Below are 16,232 nucleotides of genomic sequence, written 5' to 3' on the forward strand. Positions count from 1 at the left end.
GCTCCTATATTGGGTACATGTATGTTAACAAGTATAATATCCTCTTCTTATATTGATCCCTTTATCATTATATAATACCCTTCATTGTCTTTCTTTATGGCCTTTGTTTTAAAGTCTAATTTGTCTGATATGAGTATTGCTACTTCTGCTTTCTTGTCATTTCCATTTGCGTGAAGTATCTTTTTCCATTCCCTCACTTTGTCTGTGTGTGTCTTTCACCCTGAAGTGAGTCTCTTGTAGGCAGCATATTGTAGGTTCTTGTTTTTTTATCCAATCTACCACTCTTTTGATTGGAGCATTTAGACCATGGACATTTAAAGTAATTATCAATAAATATGTACTTACTGACATTTTAATCCTTGTTTTCCAGTTGTTTTTTGTAGTTCTTTGTTCATTTCTTCTTTTTGTTTTTCTTTTTGTGGCTTGATGATTTTCTTTCGTGGTATGCTTGAGTTTCTTTCTTTTTGGTTTTTGTGCATCTATTGTATATTTTTTATTTGTGGTTACCATGGAGTTTGAGTATGTTAACCCATCACTATATCTACTTTCTTTACATTGATAGTAATTCAAGTTCAAAAACATTCCAAAATACTTACATTTTAAAACTCCCCTCCCTCACATTTTGTGACTTGTAATGTCCTGTTTTACATGTTCATGCTTATCCTTTTACTGTTAATTGTAGTTATAATTGCTTTTACAATTTTTTTGGTTTTTTAACCTATGTACTGGCTTATTTAAGTGATCTCCAATCGTTTTATATACTTGCCTTTCCTATAGATCCTTGCTTCCTTTCTATTTAGAGAAGACCCTTCAATATTTCTTTTAGGGTGGGTTTAGTATTGCTGAATTCTTTTAGTTTTTGCTTGTCTGAGAAATTCTTTATCTATTCTTCTATTCTAAATGATAATCTTGCTGTGTAGAGTATCCTAGTTGCAGGTTTTTCCCTTTCAGGACTTTGAGTATTTCATGCCACTCCCTTCTGGCCTGAAAGTTTCTGCAGAGAAATCAGCTAATAGCCTTCTGGGGGTTCCCTTGTAACTAACTCTTTGTTTTTCTCTTGCTACCTTTAGAATCCTCTCTTTATCTTTCACTTTTATCATCTTAATTCTGTGTCTTGGTGTGGGTCTGTTTGGATTCATCTTGTTTGGGACCCTCTGTGCTTCCTATACCTGGATATCTGTGTCCTTCTTTAGGTTTGGGAAGTATTCAGCCATAATTTCTTCAAATACATTTTCAATCCCCTTCTTTCTCTTTTCTCCTTCTGGAATCCCTATTATGTGTAGCTTGGCACATTTTATATTATCCCATAGATCTCATATGTTGTTTTCATTTTTTTAAAAATGTGTCTTTCTGTCTTCTTCTCTGATTGGGTGATTTCCATTATTCCATCTTCCAGATCACTTACACATTCTTCTGTGTCACTTAGTCTGCTGTTCATTGCTTGTTTTTTCTCTCAGCAATTGTCTGTTTTTGGTTGGTTCATCTTTATAGTTTCTAGTTCCTTGTTACAGTGATCTACATTTCTATCAATAATCTTTCTTAATTCAGGTAGCACTTTTATTACCTCCTTTTTGAACTTGGGGTCCAGTAGACTGATGATCTCTGTTTCATCATTTGTTCTTTCAGGGGATTGCTCTTGTCCTTTTCATTGGGAGTTCCTCTGCCTTTTCACTCTACTTAATTTTCTCTGTCTCTAAGAATTTAGGAGAAACGGTTATCTACTGTAGTCTTGAAAGTGCGTTTTTATATGGGAATGTCCCTGTGCAGACCGTGTGTGTTCAGTGTTTTTGGTGCAAGGGCTGGCTTGGGTCTGCCCACCAGCCACGTCATTCCTCAGGGTGTGCTGTGCGTCAGCCCCGTGATGGGGTGTGATCAGTGTTGTACTGTCCAGAACCTGGGCTGGGTGTGGGGTGGGGCCTCCTCTCGGCTCCGTGGCTGTCCCTGCCCTGTCGGGGTGGGGGCTCTGCTCACCAGTTGTTGGAGCAGAAGCCCTGAGGGTCGAGTTCACTCAGGCTCTGTTGCTCTTGAGTGTCTGCCCCAAAGGAGGTGAGTGCTGAAGCAGGTGAGGCCACAGAGGACCTAGGCGTCACCTGTGTAGGTGTCCACACTTCTGCTCAGAAGCAGCCCGGGGTCGCATCCCTTTCTCTGTTGCGTTCATCCCAGATCTCACACGAGGCTGTGGTGTGGAGTAGGCTGGGGCTGGGGGTTGGGACATTGTGGGTACAGGAATGGAGGTGGCTGCACTGCTGCTGTGTGAGACCTGTCTGCCTCAGATCCAGCACTAAGCTGCCATGTGGACTGGGTGGAGCCAGGGGCTCACAATGACAATGGCTGTTGCCGCCCCACCTGGACCCCACCCCAGACACAGGTCTGTCTCTTCACTGCTAGGCCGAGTCTCTGCCCAGATCTCACGCCAGGCTGTGGTGTGCAGGGAGCCATGCCAGGGTGTTCACCCCTTCAGATCTGGAGTGCAGAGAGGTGGCAGCTGCGGCTGCAAAGCTCTCTCCACCCTGATTGTCAGCACGCTGCACACAGGCACTCCTTGTGAGTAGAGTCCCAGCTTCTCCAGCACCTCTGTCTGTCTCATTGGATTTCCCAGCAGGCAGGGCGGCTGTCTCCTCCGTGCGGGACCCTAGGACTGGGATGCCCAGGATATTGCTCAGCCTGCCTGCTCCCCAGGGCGAGGGCCCACCCACGAGGACTTTCTCCTCCTTACAGATCTCCCCGGGGCACAGGTCCTGATCCGATGCCTTTTCTTCTGTCCAGCCCGGTTACATGGAGCTCTTTCTTGCAGCTTTGGCTGTGTAGGGGGTCTTCTGCCAGTTTCTGTGAGAACCGTTCCACAGGTTGATGTGTTTCTGATGTGTTTGTGGGGGGAGGTGAGCTCCATGTCCTCCTGCATCTTGGTCCCCCCAGGAGTGTTCTGATTATTAGTGGATAATGAGGTGGCCATAAACGCCCAGGTCAGCTCTGCACAACCGGCGTGGCACTGGGATCACATCGTTGCAGAGAAGCACTGTAATGGGGTCATCTCCCTGCCAGGCCCGGCCCCATGGTGCTGGTCAGCCCTCACAGCCTGGCGTCCAGGTGAGCCGAGGGGACAGAGGCCTGGGCTGCAGGCCGTATCCACGTCCCCCGCCACCCCTGACCCTGGCAGCCTCCCTCTGTGCTGTGTCTGATTCTGTCACTTCAGGAGGCTGTAGAAATGGGAGCACAGCATGTAGCCTTTTGAGGATGGCTTTTTCACTCAGCATAATCCCCACAGATCCATCCAGGGGGTGGTGGGTATCAGCGATTTTTATTTTTATTTTTTTATTTTTTTATATTTTTAATAAATCTATTTATTTATTTTTGGCTGCATTGGGTCTTCGTTGCTGCGTGCGGGCTTTCTGTAGTTGCGGTGAGCGGGGGCTACTCTGTTGCGGTGCGCGGGCTTCTCCTTGCCGTGGCTTCTCTTGTTGCAGAACGTGGGCTCTAGGCGCGCGGGCTCAGTAGTGTGGCTCGCGGGCTGTAGAGCGCAGGCTCAGTAGTTGTGGCGCATGGGCTTACTTGCTCCACGGCCTGTGGGATCTTCCGAGACCAGGGCTCAAACCCGTGTCCGCTGCACTGGCAGGCGGATTCTTAACCACTGCGCCACCAGGAAGTCCCGCTATGTTGATTTTTAAAGTGTCTGCCGTGAAGGCAAGGCCAGCCCCAGCCAGAGGGAGTCTTCTCATCTTCACCCTTGACCGGCCCCGTCCATATATTCAGAGGTTTCTGCAGTTACTGTAACCGCAGGGCTTTCTGCTGGGTTCGTTCACACGAGCGCTGGTTTTTCACCTGCGTCTTCGTTTAGCAGCAGTGAGTGACTTGGGTGTTGGCACAGCTTTGTGAGTGGGAACCCGAGGTGACTCGTCCGCTCAGTTGAAGGTGTGGTGCTGTCGTGGTACTAGGTGCTGCGTGTCATAGCTCCTTTCTCACGAGATGAGTTCTGATGTCCTTCTGGAATCCGTCTGTACACACAGACATTAACTGCGAAAGCAGAGCCATGCTTTTGGCCCCAGGCAGAGGTGGCGTGTGAAGCCTGCCTCTCTGTCTGCACGGGATTTGGGTCTGTACGGCCTGCCAAGCCCTTTCCCACCCTTCTCATTGGCCAGACTGATATTTAGGAAAAGAACATTCTGGTAAACCCCATGGTGGTAACTGTGGGGCCTCCACACACAGCCCAGGAGTGGGCAAAGGTGAGTGGTGAGCCCTGGAGAAACAGCATAGGACGTGCCCACCTGAGTCACACTGCCCTGGCCCCTAGGTGGCCGTGGAAGGCTAAGGCTGCTGCTCCGCCCACGTAAGCAGACGGCTCCCTCAGGGGTGGGTCCACGGCGGAGCTGGCTGGCTTCCCCAAGGCTGGTCCTGGCCTGCAGAATCGCTTTGTCCTTCCCTGGCTTTGCTTTCCTCATGCCCTGAAGCAGTTTCAATTCATTTTATGTACTTTATCCAGGAATGTTTTTATCCCACCACCTCTAAGAGATTAGTATGATGGCTGGTTAGCATTTTCCATAAAGGGGACAGTTGAGGAATAAGCTACACAGAAATTGCTAATTACAAATGTGTGTGACTGTTCAGTTCATAGCTCTAAAAAGCCATCTCTCTAGAGACCATGCCTCATTTTGTTCCAGACTTTGCATTCACCCTTCATGGCGAGTTTGAGGGACTGAGATGAGTGTGTTTGAGTTTTCACCTCTCAAAATAGGAGGGAATGCTGTGATTGTATTAATTCCACAGAGTGTTCTGGCTTTGAACAGTAACACTTTCCCAGACACTAACTTTACTTCCAAGTTATTATTAACTGTCTTTCTTTTTCATGACTCCTTTTTTTTTTCATCTCAGAATGCCTGATTTCTGAGATAGTGCTGTGAAAAAGGCTGATTTTTAGCTGCAAGACTGATTTCTTTAGATATTAGGATTATCAGGCCCTAGAAATAGATAGAGCTGTTGCCCTCTCCTGTATTGCTGGCCCTTGGAAGAGTAACACGCCCTCTGTCCTGGCAGGACCGACCAGGCTTGCAGCTGTACCAGCCCAGAGGTGGCATCCAAGCCCGTGAACGTGATGGAAGACCCCCTGAGGAGGGCCATGATGGGAGGAGGGGTGAGATGGAAGATTCAACTGGGGCTGGAGCTGAGAAGATCGAAGAGGCAGAGTGAGTCAGTGTGCATGTTGGTGACGTGGGTGGTCTTCCACCCACACTCTGTGGATTAGAGAGGGCATTCCTTCCGGAAGCGTGTAAATTAGCCTGGAATAAAGCCGACAAGGTGAATTTACTCCTTATAGAGAAACTAGAACTATAAAGGTGGTGTAGAAATACCTAGAAACCGTTCTCAAGCGATCTTTTAAAACTTTGAACAGAGTTATAGATTTTGCCATTTCTGATATAAACTAGTATATATAATTTAGCCAAAGCAGAAGAAAAATAATCTCCTTCAGAAAGCAGAAAAGTATGACCAAAACCAGAAGAAAGCTAGTATTGTATCAGTGTGAATTCTGAAGCACTTTAAACAGGTTGTAGGAATAACTTGGACTTTCAGTTCTACACATTTGTAAGTCAATGATCTGTATCTCATTGTGCTTTTTGTTGGTTTTCTGTGAGCTGTAGTTTCTGGAAAGTGAGCAGCTCTCATTTCTTATAACCATTGTAATTCAGTCATTCATGCACCTTCTGTCATAAGGATTAGCTGAAGTCTGTTGTGCTGTATTCCCTCTGATAGGAACTTTAACACTGTATAAAGCCCAACAGCTTTAATTGTTGCCCTTTTAACAATATGGCCACTGAATTAACAAAAATAGTTCCAGTCTTTTGATGGAGTGCTCATGGTTTATAACATAAATGGCATTATTTTAGAGAGGAATAATTAGGTATGGCATCTGGAGTTTTTCTTTTTGCAGTCTGAGGCAGTTTTACGATAACTTAATGTAGCTTTCTGAAGCTGTGCAGTCTACAGTATTTTTTCCTTTTAGTGAAATTTTTAAATGTTAATGCTTTTGGCACTGTGCTTTGAACCATTTATTAAATAAAAATTTTAATTGCTATGAATTTGAACTCCAGTTATGGTACTTTTCCTATATAGAATTACATGTAACAAAATACTGCTTTTTAAAACGTAGCTTTAATCATCTGAATATTTTGCTTATTATATTTATTCCTTATAAAATATAAAATGTTTATTAAAAAACTGAGACTTATTTATTATTAAAAAAACCTCTATGACTGTTAGACATACAGTCAGTTTCAAGCATTGCTGTGCTCTTGTTCTTGACTTATGAGCTCCAGAAGGTGGGGGAGGGGAGAGAAGAACTTGCTGTGGATTCAATATAACCTGCCAAGATTGAATCATGAAGAAATAGAAAATCTAAACAATTACTAGTGAGGAGATTGAATCAGTAATCAAAAACTTCCCAACAAACAAAAGTCCAGGACCAGATGGCTTCACTGGTGAAATCTACTAAACATTTAATGAAGAATTAATACCAATCCTTCTTAAATTCTTCCAAAAAATAGAACAGATCAGGACGCTTCCAAGCTCATTTTATGAGACCAGCATTACTCTGATACCAAAGCCAGGCAAAGACACTACAAGAAAAGAAAATCACAAGCCAATATCCCTGATGAACATTGATGCAAAAATCCTCAACAAAATATTAGCAAGCTGATTTGACCAGTATGTTAAAAGGATCATACACTATGTCAAGTGGGGTTTATCCAGGGATATCAGGATGGCTCAATATACACAAATCAGTAAATGTGTGATACACCACATTGACATAATGAGGGATAAAACTCATATGATCATCTCAATAGATACAGAAAAAGCATTTGAAAAAATTCAATATCCTTTCATGGTAAAAACTCTCAAGAAACTGGGTATAGAGGGAAGGTCCCTAAACATATTAAAGGTCATATATGCAAACACACAGCTAACATCATACTCAGCAATGAAACCCTGCAAGTTTTTTTCCATAAGATCAGGAACAAGGCAAGGATGCCCACTCTCATAACTTTCTTCCAACATAGTACTGGAAGTCCTAGCCAGAGCAGACAGGCAAGAAAAAGAGATAAAAGGCATCCAAATTAAAAAGAAGTAAAATATTCTGTTTGCAGATGACATATTATGTATAGAAAACCCTAAACATGCCACAAAAAATCTGTTAGAAATAATAAATGGAAACAGTAAAATTGCAGGATACAAAATCTGTATACAGAAATCAGTTTGTTGTTAGTGTATAGAAATGCACCTATCAGAAAGAGAAATTAAGAAAACAATCCCATTTAAATAGCGTCAAAGAGAATTAAATACTTAGGAATAAATTTAACCAAGAAGGTAAAAGATTATACACTGAAAGCTATAAAATTCATAAAAGAATTAAACACAAATAAGTGGAGAGGCATTCCATGTTCATAGGTTGGAAGAATTAATATTGTTAAAATGTCCAAAAGGGCTTCCCTGGTGGTGCAGTGGTTGAGAGTCTGCCTGATGATGCAGGGGACACGGGTTCGTGCCCCGGTCCGGGAAGATACCACATGCCACTGAGTGGCTGGGCCCGGGAGCCATGGCTGCTGAGCCTGCGCGTCCAGAGCCTGTACTCCGCAAAGGGAGAGGCCACAACAGTGAGAGGCCCACGTATCGAAAAAAGAAAAAATGTCCAAAAGAAGACCAAAAAGGACTTCAAATAACTAAAGCCATCTTGAGAAAGTAGAACAAAGCTGGAGGCATCATGTTCCCTGATTTCAAATTATATTACAAAGCTATAGTAATCAAAACAGTATGGTATTGGCAGGAAAACAGACACATGGAGCGATGGAACAGCATAGAGAGCTCTGAAATATATCCATACATATATGATCAATTAATGTTCAAGAAAGGAGCCAAGAATACAATTGGGAAAGGATAGTCTCTTCAATAAACGGTGCTGGGAAAACTGGCAAGTGAAATGGCAAATGAAAACGGAGCAATTTCTTACACCATACACAAAAGCAACTGAAAATGTGTTAAAGACTTGACTATGAGACCTGAAACCACAAAACTCCTAGAAAAAAACATAGGGGGCAAGCTCCTTGACTTTGGTCTTGGCAAGATTTTTTGCATTTAACACAAAAAGCAAAGGCAGCAAAAGCAAAAATAAACAAATGCTACTACATGGAACTAAAAAGCTTCTTCACAGCAAAGGAAACCATCAACAAAATAGGAATTGGGAGATTGGGATTGATATATATACACTAATATGTATAAAATAGATAACTAATGAGAACCTGCTGTATAGCACAGGGAACTTTACTAAATGCTCTGTGGTGACCTAAATGGGAAAGAAATCCAAAAAAGAGGGGATACATATATACATATAGCTGATTCACTTTGCTGTACAGCAGAAACTAACACAACAGTGTAAAGCAACTATACTCCCAATAAAAATTAATTTAAAAAAAAGATATCTGAACTAAACACCTTTTCAAATAATTGTGAAAGAAGTGATGTTTAAAAATAAATTACAGGGACTTCCCTGGTTGTCCAGTGTTAAAGAATCTGCCTTCCAATGCAGGGGACGCGGGGTCGATCCCTGGTTGGGGAAGTGAGATCCCACATGCCGTGGGGCAACTAAGCTTGCGTGCCACAACTACTGAGCCCGCGTGCCTCAATGAGAGAGCCTGCGTGTGGCAAACTACAGAGCCCACGCGCTCTGGACCCCGCGCACCACAACTAGAGAGAAGCCTGCACACCACAATGAGGACCCCATGTGCCACAAATAAGACCCGATGCAGCCAAAAAAATTAAGAAAAATAAGTAAATAATAAAAAATAAATTACAATAGAAGAGATTTAAAAAAAGCAACCTATGGAATGGGAGAAAATGTTTGTGAACCACATGTCTGGTAAGGGGTTAGTGCCTTAAATATACAAGTAACCCATACAACACAACAGCAAAGGAAAACCAGACCACTTACAGACTCTCCCCAGCTTAAAACAGTTTGACTTGCGATTTTTTAAGTTTGCAATGGTGTGAGAGCAATATGCATTCAGTAGGAACTTTGAATTTTGACCTTTTCCCAGCTATCAATACGCAGTACAATACTCTCTCATGATGCTGGGCAGTGGCAGTGAGCTGCAGCTTCCAGTCAGCCAGGCATTCATAAGGCTAAACAACCCATACACTTAACAACCATTCTGTACACATACGACCATTCTGGTTTTTTTTTTTTTAATTTTTAAATTTTATTTATTTATTTTTGGCGGCATTGGGTCTTTGTTGGTGCGCGCGGGCTTCTCATTGCAGTGGCCTCTCCTGCTGCGGAGCACGGGCTCTAGGCGCGCAGGCTTCAGTAGTTGTGGCTTGCGGGCTCCAGAGCGCAGGCCCAGCAGTTGTGGCGCACGGGCCTGGCTGCTCCGTGGCATGTGGGATCTTCCCGGACCAGGGCTCGAACCTGTGTCCCCTGCATTGGCAGGCGGACTCCCAACCGCTGTGCCACCAGGGAAGTCCCCCATTCTGGTTTTGACTTTTAGTACAGTATTCAGTAAATTACATGAGATACTCAACACCATATTAAAAGTAGCTTTTTATTAGATGATTTTGCCCAACCGTAGGTTAATGTAAGTGTTCTGAGCATGTTTAAGATAGGCTAAGCTAACTGCAATGTTTGGTAGATTAGGTGTATTAAATGCATTTTTGACTTAATGATATTTTCAACTTATGACGGCTTAATTGGGATATAACCCCACCATAAGTCAAGGAAGAGCTATACCCAGTTTAAAAATGGGCAGAGGGGGCTTCCCTGATGGCGCAGTGGTTGAGAGTCCGCCTGCCGATGCAGGGGACACGGGTTCGTGCCCCGGTCCAGGAAGATCCCCCATGCCGTGGAGTGGCTGGGCCCGTGAGCCATGGCCGCTGAGCCTGCGCGTCCGGAGTCTGTGCTCCGCAACGGGAGAGGCCACAACAGTGAGAGGCCCGCGTACCGCAAAAAAAAAAAAAAAAAAAAAAAAGGGCAAAGGACCTGAACAGATATACTGCCAAAGAAGAAATACAGATGGCCAACAGGTACGTGAAAAGGTGCTCAGTATCACTAGTTACCAGGGAACTACAAATCAAAACCACCATGAGATATCACCTCATGCCTGCCAGAATGGCTGTTGTCAAAAAGACAAGAGATAAGTGTTGGCGAGGGTATGGAGAAAAGGGAGCCCTGGTGCACTGTTGGAGGAATGTAAACGGATACATACTATGGAAAACAGTACAGAGGTTCCTCAAGAAATTAAAAATAGAACTGCCGTATGATCCTGCAGCCTCACTTCTGGGTGTGTATCTAAAGGAAACAGAATCCTGATATTGAAGAGACATCTGTATCCCCATGTTTGCTGCAGTATTATTCACAATAGCCAAGGTATGGAAACAACCTAAGTGTCCATCGACGGATGACTGGATAAAGAAAATGTGAGATATCTATATAGATATAGATATCTATAGATATATCTCTATCTATCTATATGCAACAAAATATTATTCAGCCTTAAAAAAGAAGAAAATCCTGCCATTTTCAACCATATGGATGAACCTGGAGGGCATTATGCTAAGTGAAATAAGCCAGACAGAGAAAGACAAATACTACATGGTATCACATATTTGGAACCTAAAAAGAAAAGTTGAACTCATAGAAACAGAGTAGAATGGTGGCTGCCAGGGACTGGGGCGTGGGGAAAGTAGGGAGAGGTTGGTAAAAAGGGTACAAACATTGGGTTATCAGATGAATAAGGTCTGAGGATCTAATGTATAATATGGTGACTGTAGTTGATAATGCTGTATTCTGTAATTGAAATTTGCTGAGTAGAACTTGTATTCTGACCAAAAAAAAAAAAAAAAGTAAATATGTGAGGCAGTGAGTGTATATTGATTAACTCAGTGAGAATCCTTTCATACTGTACATATATCAAATCATCTCAATGTACACTTTAAATATATTACAATTTTTTATCTGTCAATCATATATCAATAAAGCTGAAAAATATATAAATACAAAAGTATTGAATAGTTACACCCTCTGAAAGGTGCCTAAGTTACCTCTTCAGGGATTATCAGAACTCATTTTGAGACCACTGTTTTAAAACAGTAATACTCTTTATATTGGTACACACTTCCCAATGTAGGCTTTCAGATTGGCTGGGCAGGGCATGCACAGTGTGTGAGGTTTGGGGATGTCTAGCAACCTGTGGCCGGTAAGATCAAAAGCTGTTCACATACGTGTGAAGTTTTTATTACCAATTACAGAAAAACTTTGAGTTTATCCTATGTCTAAGAAATGGCAAAAATGTTAAGGAAAGAATTACCGTTCATGTGGACACATCCCTTGGAATTACAGCTGACAGTCATGGGGAGGGACCGAGTTCTCCGTGTGACTGAGGGCTCGAGTGAGGGTTGGCCTCCTGCTTCACTTCTTCGTAATTCCTCTGCAAAACTTTCTTTTAATGTTTTCTGTTGTTTCTCATTTTGGATTTCAGTCCTTGGTTTTATTCAACTACTTAGTAATTTTAATAATTATATTCTAAACATGAACATAACAAAGGAGAGGAGCTGCCTATTGGGATTTTCATTGCTCTCAGCCTTGCTAGTAAATCATAGACACCAACTGAAGCAATTCCTCAAATCTGACATGAAATATAGGCCCTTTGAAGGATCTCATTTACCATCTTTGGAAACAAGTTTTTACTTGCTAAATAATAGTAGTACTTACTGAGTAATCTTCTCCCATTTCATAGATCCCAAGGCAGTGAAACACCTGCAGATGTTTCTGCAGCAAATCCAGCAAATTCAAGGAAGGAGAGTGGCTGCTCCAGCCACTTCCCAGCAGCCCACTGTTTCTTCCCCAACCGCATTCCTCATGGGGTGAGTGAATTCTGCACATGTGGAAGATCCACGCGGACAAGGGCGTGGATTTTTTCACATCACACTATGAGAAAGGATCATTTACTTTCATCTCTTTCACTGAATTCCCATTTTGGTGTCTATCTTAACTCTGATGAAAAGACATATAATCATCTATACTTTAAGCAGATTTGCTTTCTATTCTGTTCTTCCTATCTTTAAAATTAAGGACATGTATTAGGTTAAAGTGGAGAATTAAGTAGGTATTTGATCCTCTTGATCTGTTCATAGATTAATAGCAAGAAAGAAAAAGAAGAACGAGAAGTTTATTTTCAGAACACTATTCAGAGTCAAGAGGGTTTTTAAAAAACAAATTTTCCCGCTTAAATCTACCAGATAATTGCTTCAACCCAATCTTAGCTATAGGCAAGGTCTACTCGTTATTTTTACATGAAAATTCAGTTTTAATCATTATTTTTAAATTTTGTCACTTCAGTTAAGTTTAGAAAAATGCTGTCTGTCTGCTTTGTGTGAATTTCTGCCGGGCTGCATTTTGGTGGAAAGCTAGCAGTTTCTTGTAAATGGTTATCCCTATCTTCTTTGTATCAAAAGCATGTTTATCCTGTGAAGTTCTAAATCTCTCCCAGAATTCTTCATTGCTACACATCTAAAAGAAAAATAAATACATAAGTAACCTTATATCACAAAAGAGATTTTTTAAAAAAGTCTTAGTCAATTTAAACGTAAGCAGCCTACCCCATAGAAAGAATGGTATTCTTCAGTAAAATAATTTAAATTATTATCATGGTAGAAAAATCAGTGTGCCAAGTTGAGAGCAGTGTGTCTACAGGTTACGTACAGTGTGCCTACATACAATTACTCCATCACATGCTCATGGAGTAGCCATTTCCTACATCACTAGGATCATACTTTTCTGAATCAAAACATGGAGCAGTTGATTGGACAGAGGATTCTTATGCCACTTTGGGGTGTGAGGGCCAAGGTAGGAGATGTTGTTTGGACACCAAACTGCTGGCATTTCTAGGATATCTTAATAGGTGGTGGAACTCATGACGTTTGGAGTCAGGCCTTGCTATGGGCTGAATTGTGTCCCCCTCCACCCCAGTATTCACTCATTGAACCCTTAGCCCCCAGTGTGGCCGTATTGAAGTAAAGAAGCAACCAAATGAGGTCATAAGGATGGGGCCCTGATCCCATAGGAGTAGCACTCTTATAAAAGAAGACACCAGCGCTCACTAGCTCTCTCTGCCACATGAGCACACAGCCAGAAGGCCGCTGTCTGCCAGCTGGGAAGGCCCCCACCAGCACCAATAAGCTAGCACCTTGATCTTGGACTTCCAGCCTCCAGAACAGTGAGAAATAAATGTCTTTGTTTATGCTGCCCAGTCTGTGGTATTTTGTTATGGCAGCCTGAGCAGGCTGAGACAGGCCTGTCCCAGGAAACCCAAGGACTGCAAGGGAAGGAACCCAATGGTGGTGGCCTGCAGCAATGGCTCCTCTCTCCTGGACCCCCAAGTCTTCCTCTTTTGGATCATTTCTGTCAGCTTTCAAATGAGATTTGTTAGTTCTTATGTTATTAAAAAATTCCTCAAGCTAAATTGCCTTATCTGTAAAAACATAAAATAGAAATAGCCTTACACCCAGCATTGGAACTCCTAACACTACATCCTACAGATTGAACTGCTGCTACAAAACATAGACACGCCAGCTGTTAGATGCCCTTCTTTCTGGAACAGCCCACGTGCTCCTCCTGGGACGTGGCTAAGTGACAGCTCCACAATGCGCAACACTAACACCAACTTTTCCACGGTGTGGGGTAAAGTCCAAAGTGCAGAACGTGCGTCAACCCTTTATAGACCCACAGAATGTTTACATTTGCATAGAAAATGTTTGGAAAGGTGTGCCAATTACTAACATTTTTACAGTGGCTAATAATTGAGACTACACTGTGGAAGTAGAGCTTTTATGTTTTGATACGCATTTTAAATCCTGCTTTGTAAAAACTCTGCAGACTCTGTCACCCCCCACCCCATGGCCCCGTCACTCCTCCACGGCCCACCCACTGGACGACAAGCCCATGAAGGCAGAGACTGAGATGTTTACTGCTGTTTATGCCAAATTGGTGGAACTCAGTAAATATTTATTGAATAAATGCTCAAATGATTAAAACGACAAAATACCTTATATTGCAACTTGCTCGTTCTTAAATGAGAAAATTTATCTTTAAGCCAATATTTATCTTACAAATAACAAATTGTTTTATGACTAGAATTTCTGACTATGTATTTTGGTCTAGAAACCACCTAAACCTCACAGTGAAATAGCTTTAAAAATACTCAAGCTTTTAGGACAAATACTGCTAAGAAATATGCCAAAATTTAATAGCAACTGAAGGTAAGATTAAGATGATTTTTAGTTCTTTTCTTTCTAATTTTTGAACAATGATTATGTACAAAAAATAGATTTTCATTACTTCTCTTTCCAAGTGGATTCAAAGCTTTTAATTACCAAATGTATATAAATGCCTAAAATGAGTCATTTGCATTTGAAACGAGGAATTTGAAAACTAATTCTTTCCCCAAGGGTCTCTATCTGCTGCTGAGTTTCCCGGTGAAGAACAATGGCAAAGTCTGCACTGAGGAACTCCTGTGCAACTTCTTGTTCTGTTTTTTGTATTTGCTGAAGTTTAAGCCTGAGTAGGAACTATATTAGTACTATTTTCAACATTCTCTCTAATGTGTGTCTTTTTAAAAATGTCACTTACCTTGGAATGCAGTATGATATATTTCTTCTTGCTAGAATTGCTTTGTTTGTGACCCTCACTGTCTTATATTTTACATATGACCACTTGATCATTCTCTCTTCCTGTGCTACTTTTTCCTCTTGAGCAGTCGCTTAACCAGTTTTTTAGGTTATAGGTTTAAAAAAAAAGTTTTATTATTGCACAAACCCAGTGTTTGTCATAATATGAAGTTAAAATTTTCTAAATCATTCCCTTTCTCTTTGAAATTCTGTGTAATATTTACCAGTAAAAATTATCTTAAGGTCTTACCTTTTGGAATTTTTTGCAGGTTTTTGACAGCCGCCCAATGTCATCCAAATCAGGAAAGAAGATCTGAAGGATTATGTTGTCAGGCATGCGAACTAGCAAATCAAATTTCCCCTGACACAGATTCAAAGAATAATCCAGTACTTCTTTCTCAAACACTTTCTCCATCTGCCCTAAATATCAGTAAGAAAGAGAAACTGAGAGACAGACTAAATTATGACAGGCCAACTGAATCCCACCCACCCTCAAAAAAGTCACTCGAATTTAAAATTAAAAGCACCTGTGCTTCTTAACACAGATGAACCTGTCTTTATAATAAAGTCCTGTCCCACTGGAGAGACAGTCACCACTGAGCAGTCCTAGCGTAAGTGGAGTGGATACTCACATTTATGAAGTTCTTTACATCCAGACAGCAGCTCTTTGGAGAGACAGTTATTATCACATTCATTCTTCAAATGGTCACTGCGTGCCTCTGTGTGGCAGGCCCTTTTCTAGGCGTCAGGCATTCAGTGGTGAGCAAAGCAGACCAGTTCCTGACTTCACAGGCCTCAATACCCTTCCTTTCACTTAAAAGGAGTGGAAACCCCTAAAAGCTCACAGTCTTCCTCACATCCTCCACGTCATAAATGGCAGAACCAGTTCCCCTGAATCAGGAATTCTTAACACGAAACCCGTGTTGGGTGCTCTTGTAACATTGTTATTCTTGTGGTCGTCCACAGGTTCCCTAAATTAGTATCATATTATGAATAAGCATATCATACATTTTTCTATGGAATGGTCTATATAAGCTTTCATCAGATCCTCAAAGGAATAACTTTTAAAAAGTAAAAATTTTTATACAGTAGGCTGTCAGTAATCCAGCATTGAATTGTTTTCACAATCTTCTTGCCATAAACATAAAATGGAGCAATTCAATATTATAGGCAGAAACTATCATCTAAAGTAACAGACACTTAATAAGTATGTTCTCTCCACTGAAGAGTTGGGGGGTCATCACTGTCACCTTCTTTATACTGAACAGAACCTGTCCCTCCCTCCACTGCAGCTCTCCACCCCTCCCACCCTTCCCCAGGCCCACGTGGCTCGGGCCAGTCTGATCAGTGCAGCCCCCAGACATGGGCCGGTCTTCTCCTAGCGTGTGTCTGGGGGCTGCGCTGGCCAAGGGACGTGCGAGCCCAACAGGATGGCAGGGCAAACTCACCCTGTCGTTCTGTATGTGACTCAGGAGGCCCCAGGGGTGTCGACCTTCCCATGGAGCTGAAATGTGCACTCAGAGCAGAGGTGA

At 42.2% G+C, this 16,232-nt stretch overlaps 1 protein-coding gene across 8 annotated transcripts in view; it reads left to right on the forward strand.

Moving 5' to 3' along the window:
• UPF3A (UPF3A regulator of nonsense mediated mRNA decay) overlaps positions 1-16,005 on the forward strand; it is a 36,111-nt gene extending 20,106 nt beyond the window's left edge. The window contains exons 11-14 of one of the 8 annotated variants that reach the window (XM_082602019.1): positions 5,029-5,177; positions 11,772-11,898; positions 14,481-14,570; positions 14,970-15,052. In XM_082602019.1, the coding sequence (XP_082458145.1) occupies positions 5,029-5,177; positions 11,772-11,898; positions 14,481-14,537 (333 nt within the window). In that variant the 3' untranslated portion in view covers positions 14,538-14,570; positions 14,970-15,052. Of the gene's footprint in view, positions 1-5,028; positions 6,067-11,771; positions 11,899-13,025; positions 13,867-13,909; positions 14,286-14,480; positions 14,571-14,969 lie in introns of those variants that run through there. The other 7 variants (XM_082602024.1, XM_082602018.1, XM_082602021.1 and 4 more) reach the window with 7 other exon arrangements.
• The last annotated feature ends 227 nt before the right edge of the window (positions 16,006-16,232 follow it).

This window comes from Mesoplodon mirus (genome assembly GCF_964341445.2).
Source record: "Mesoplodon mirus genome assembly, chromosome: 17".
Lineage (NCBI taxonomy): Eukaryota > Metazoa > Chordata > Mammalia > Artiodactyla > Ziphiidae > Mesoplodon > Mesoplodon mirus.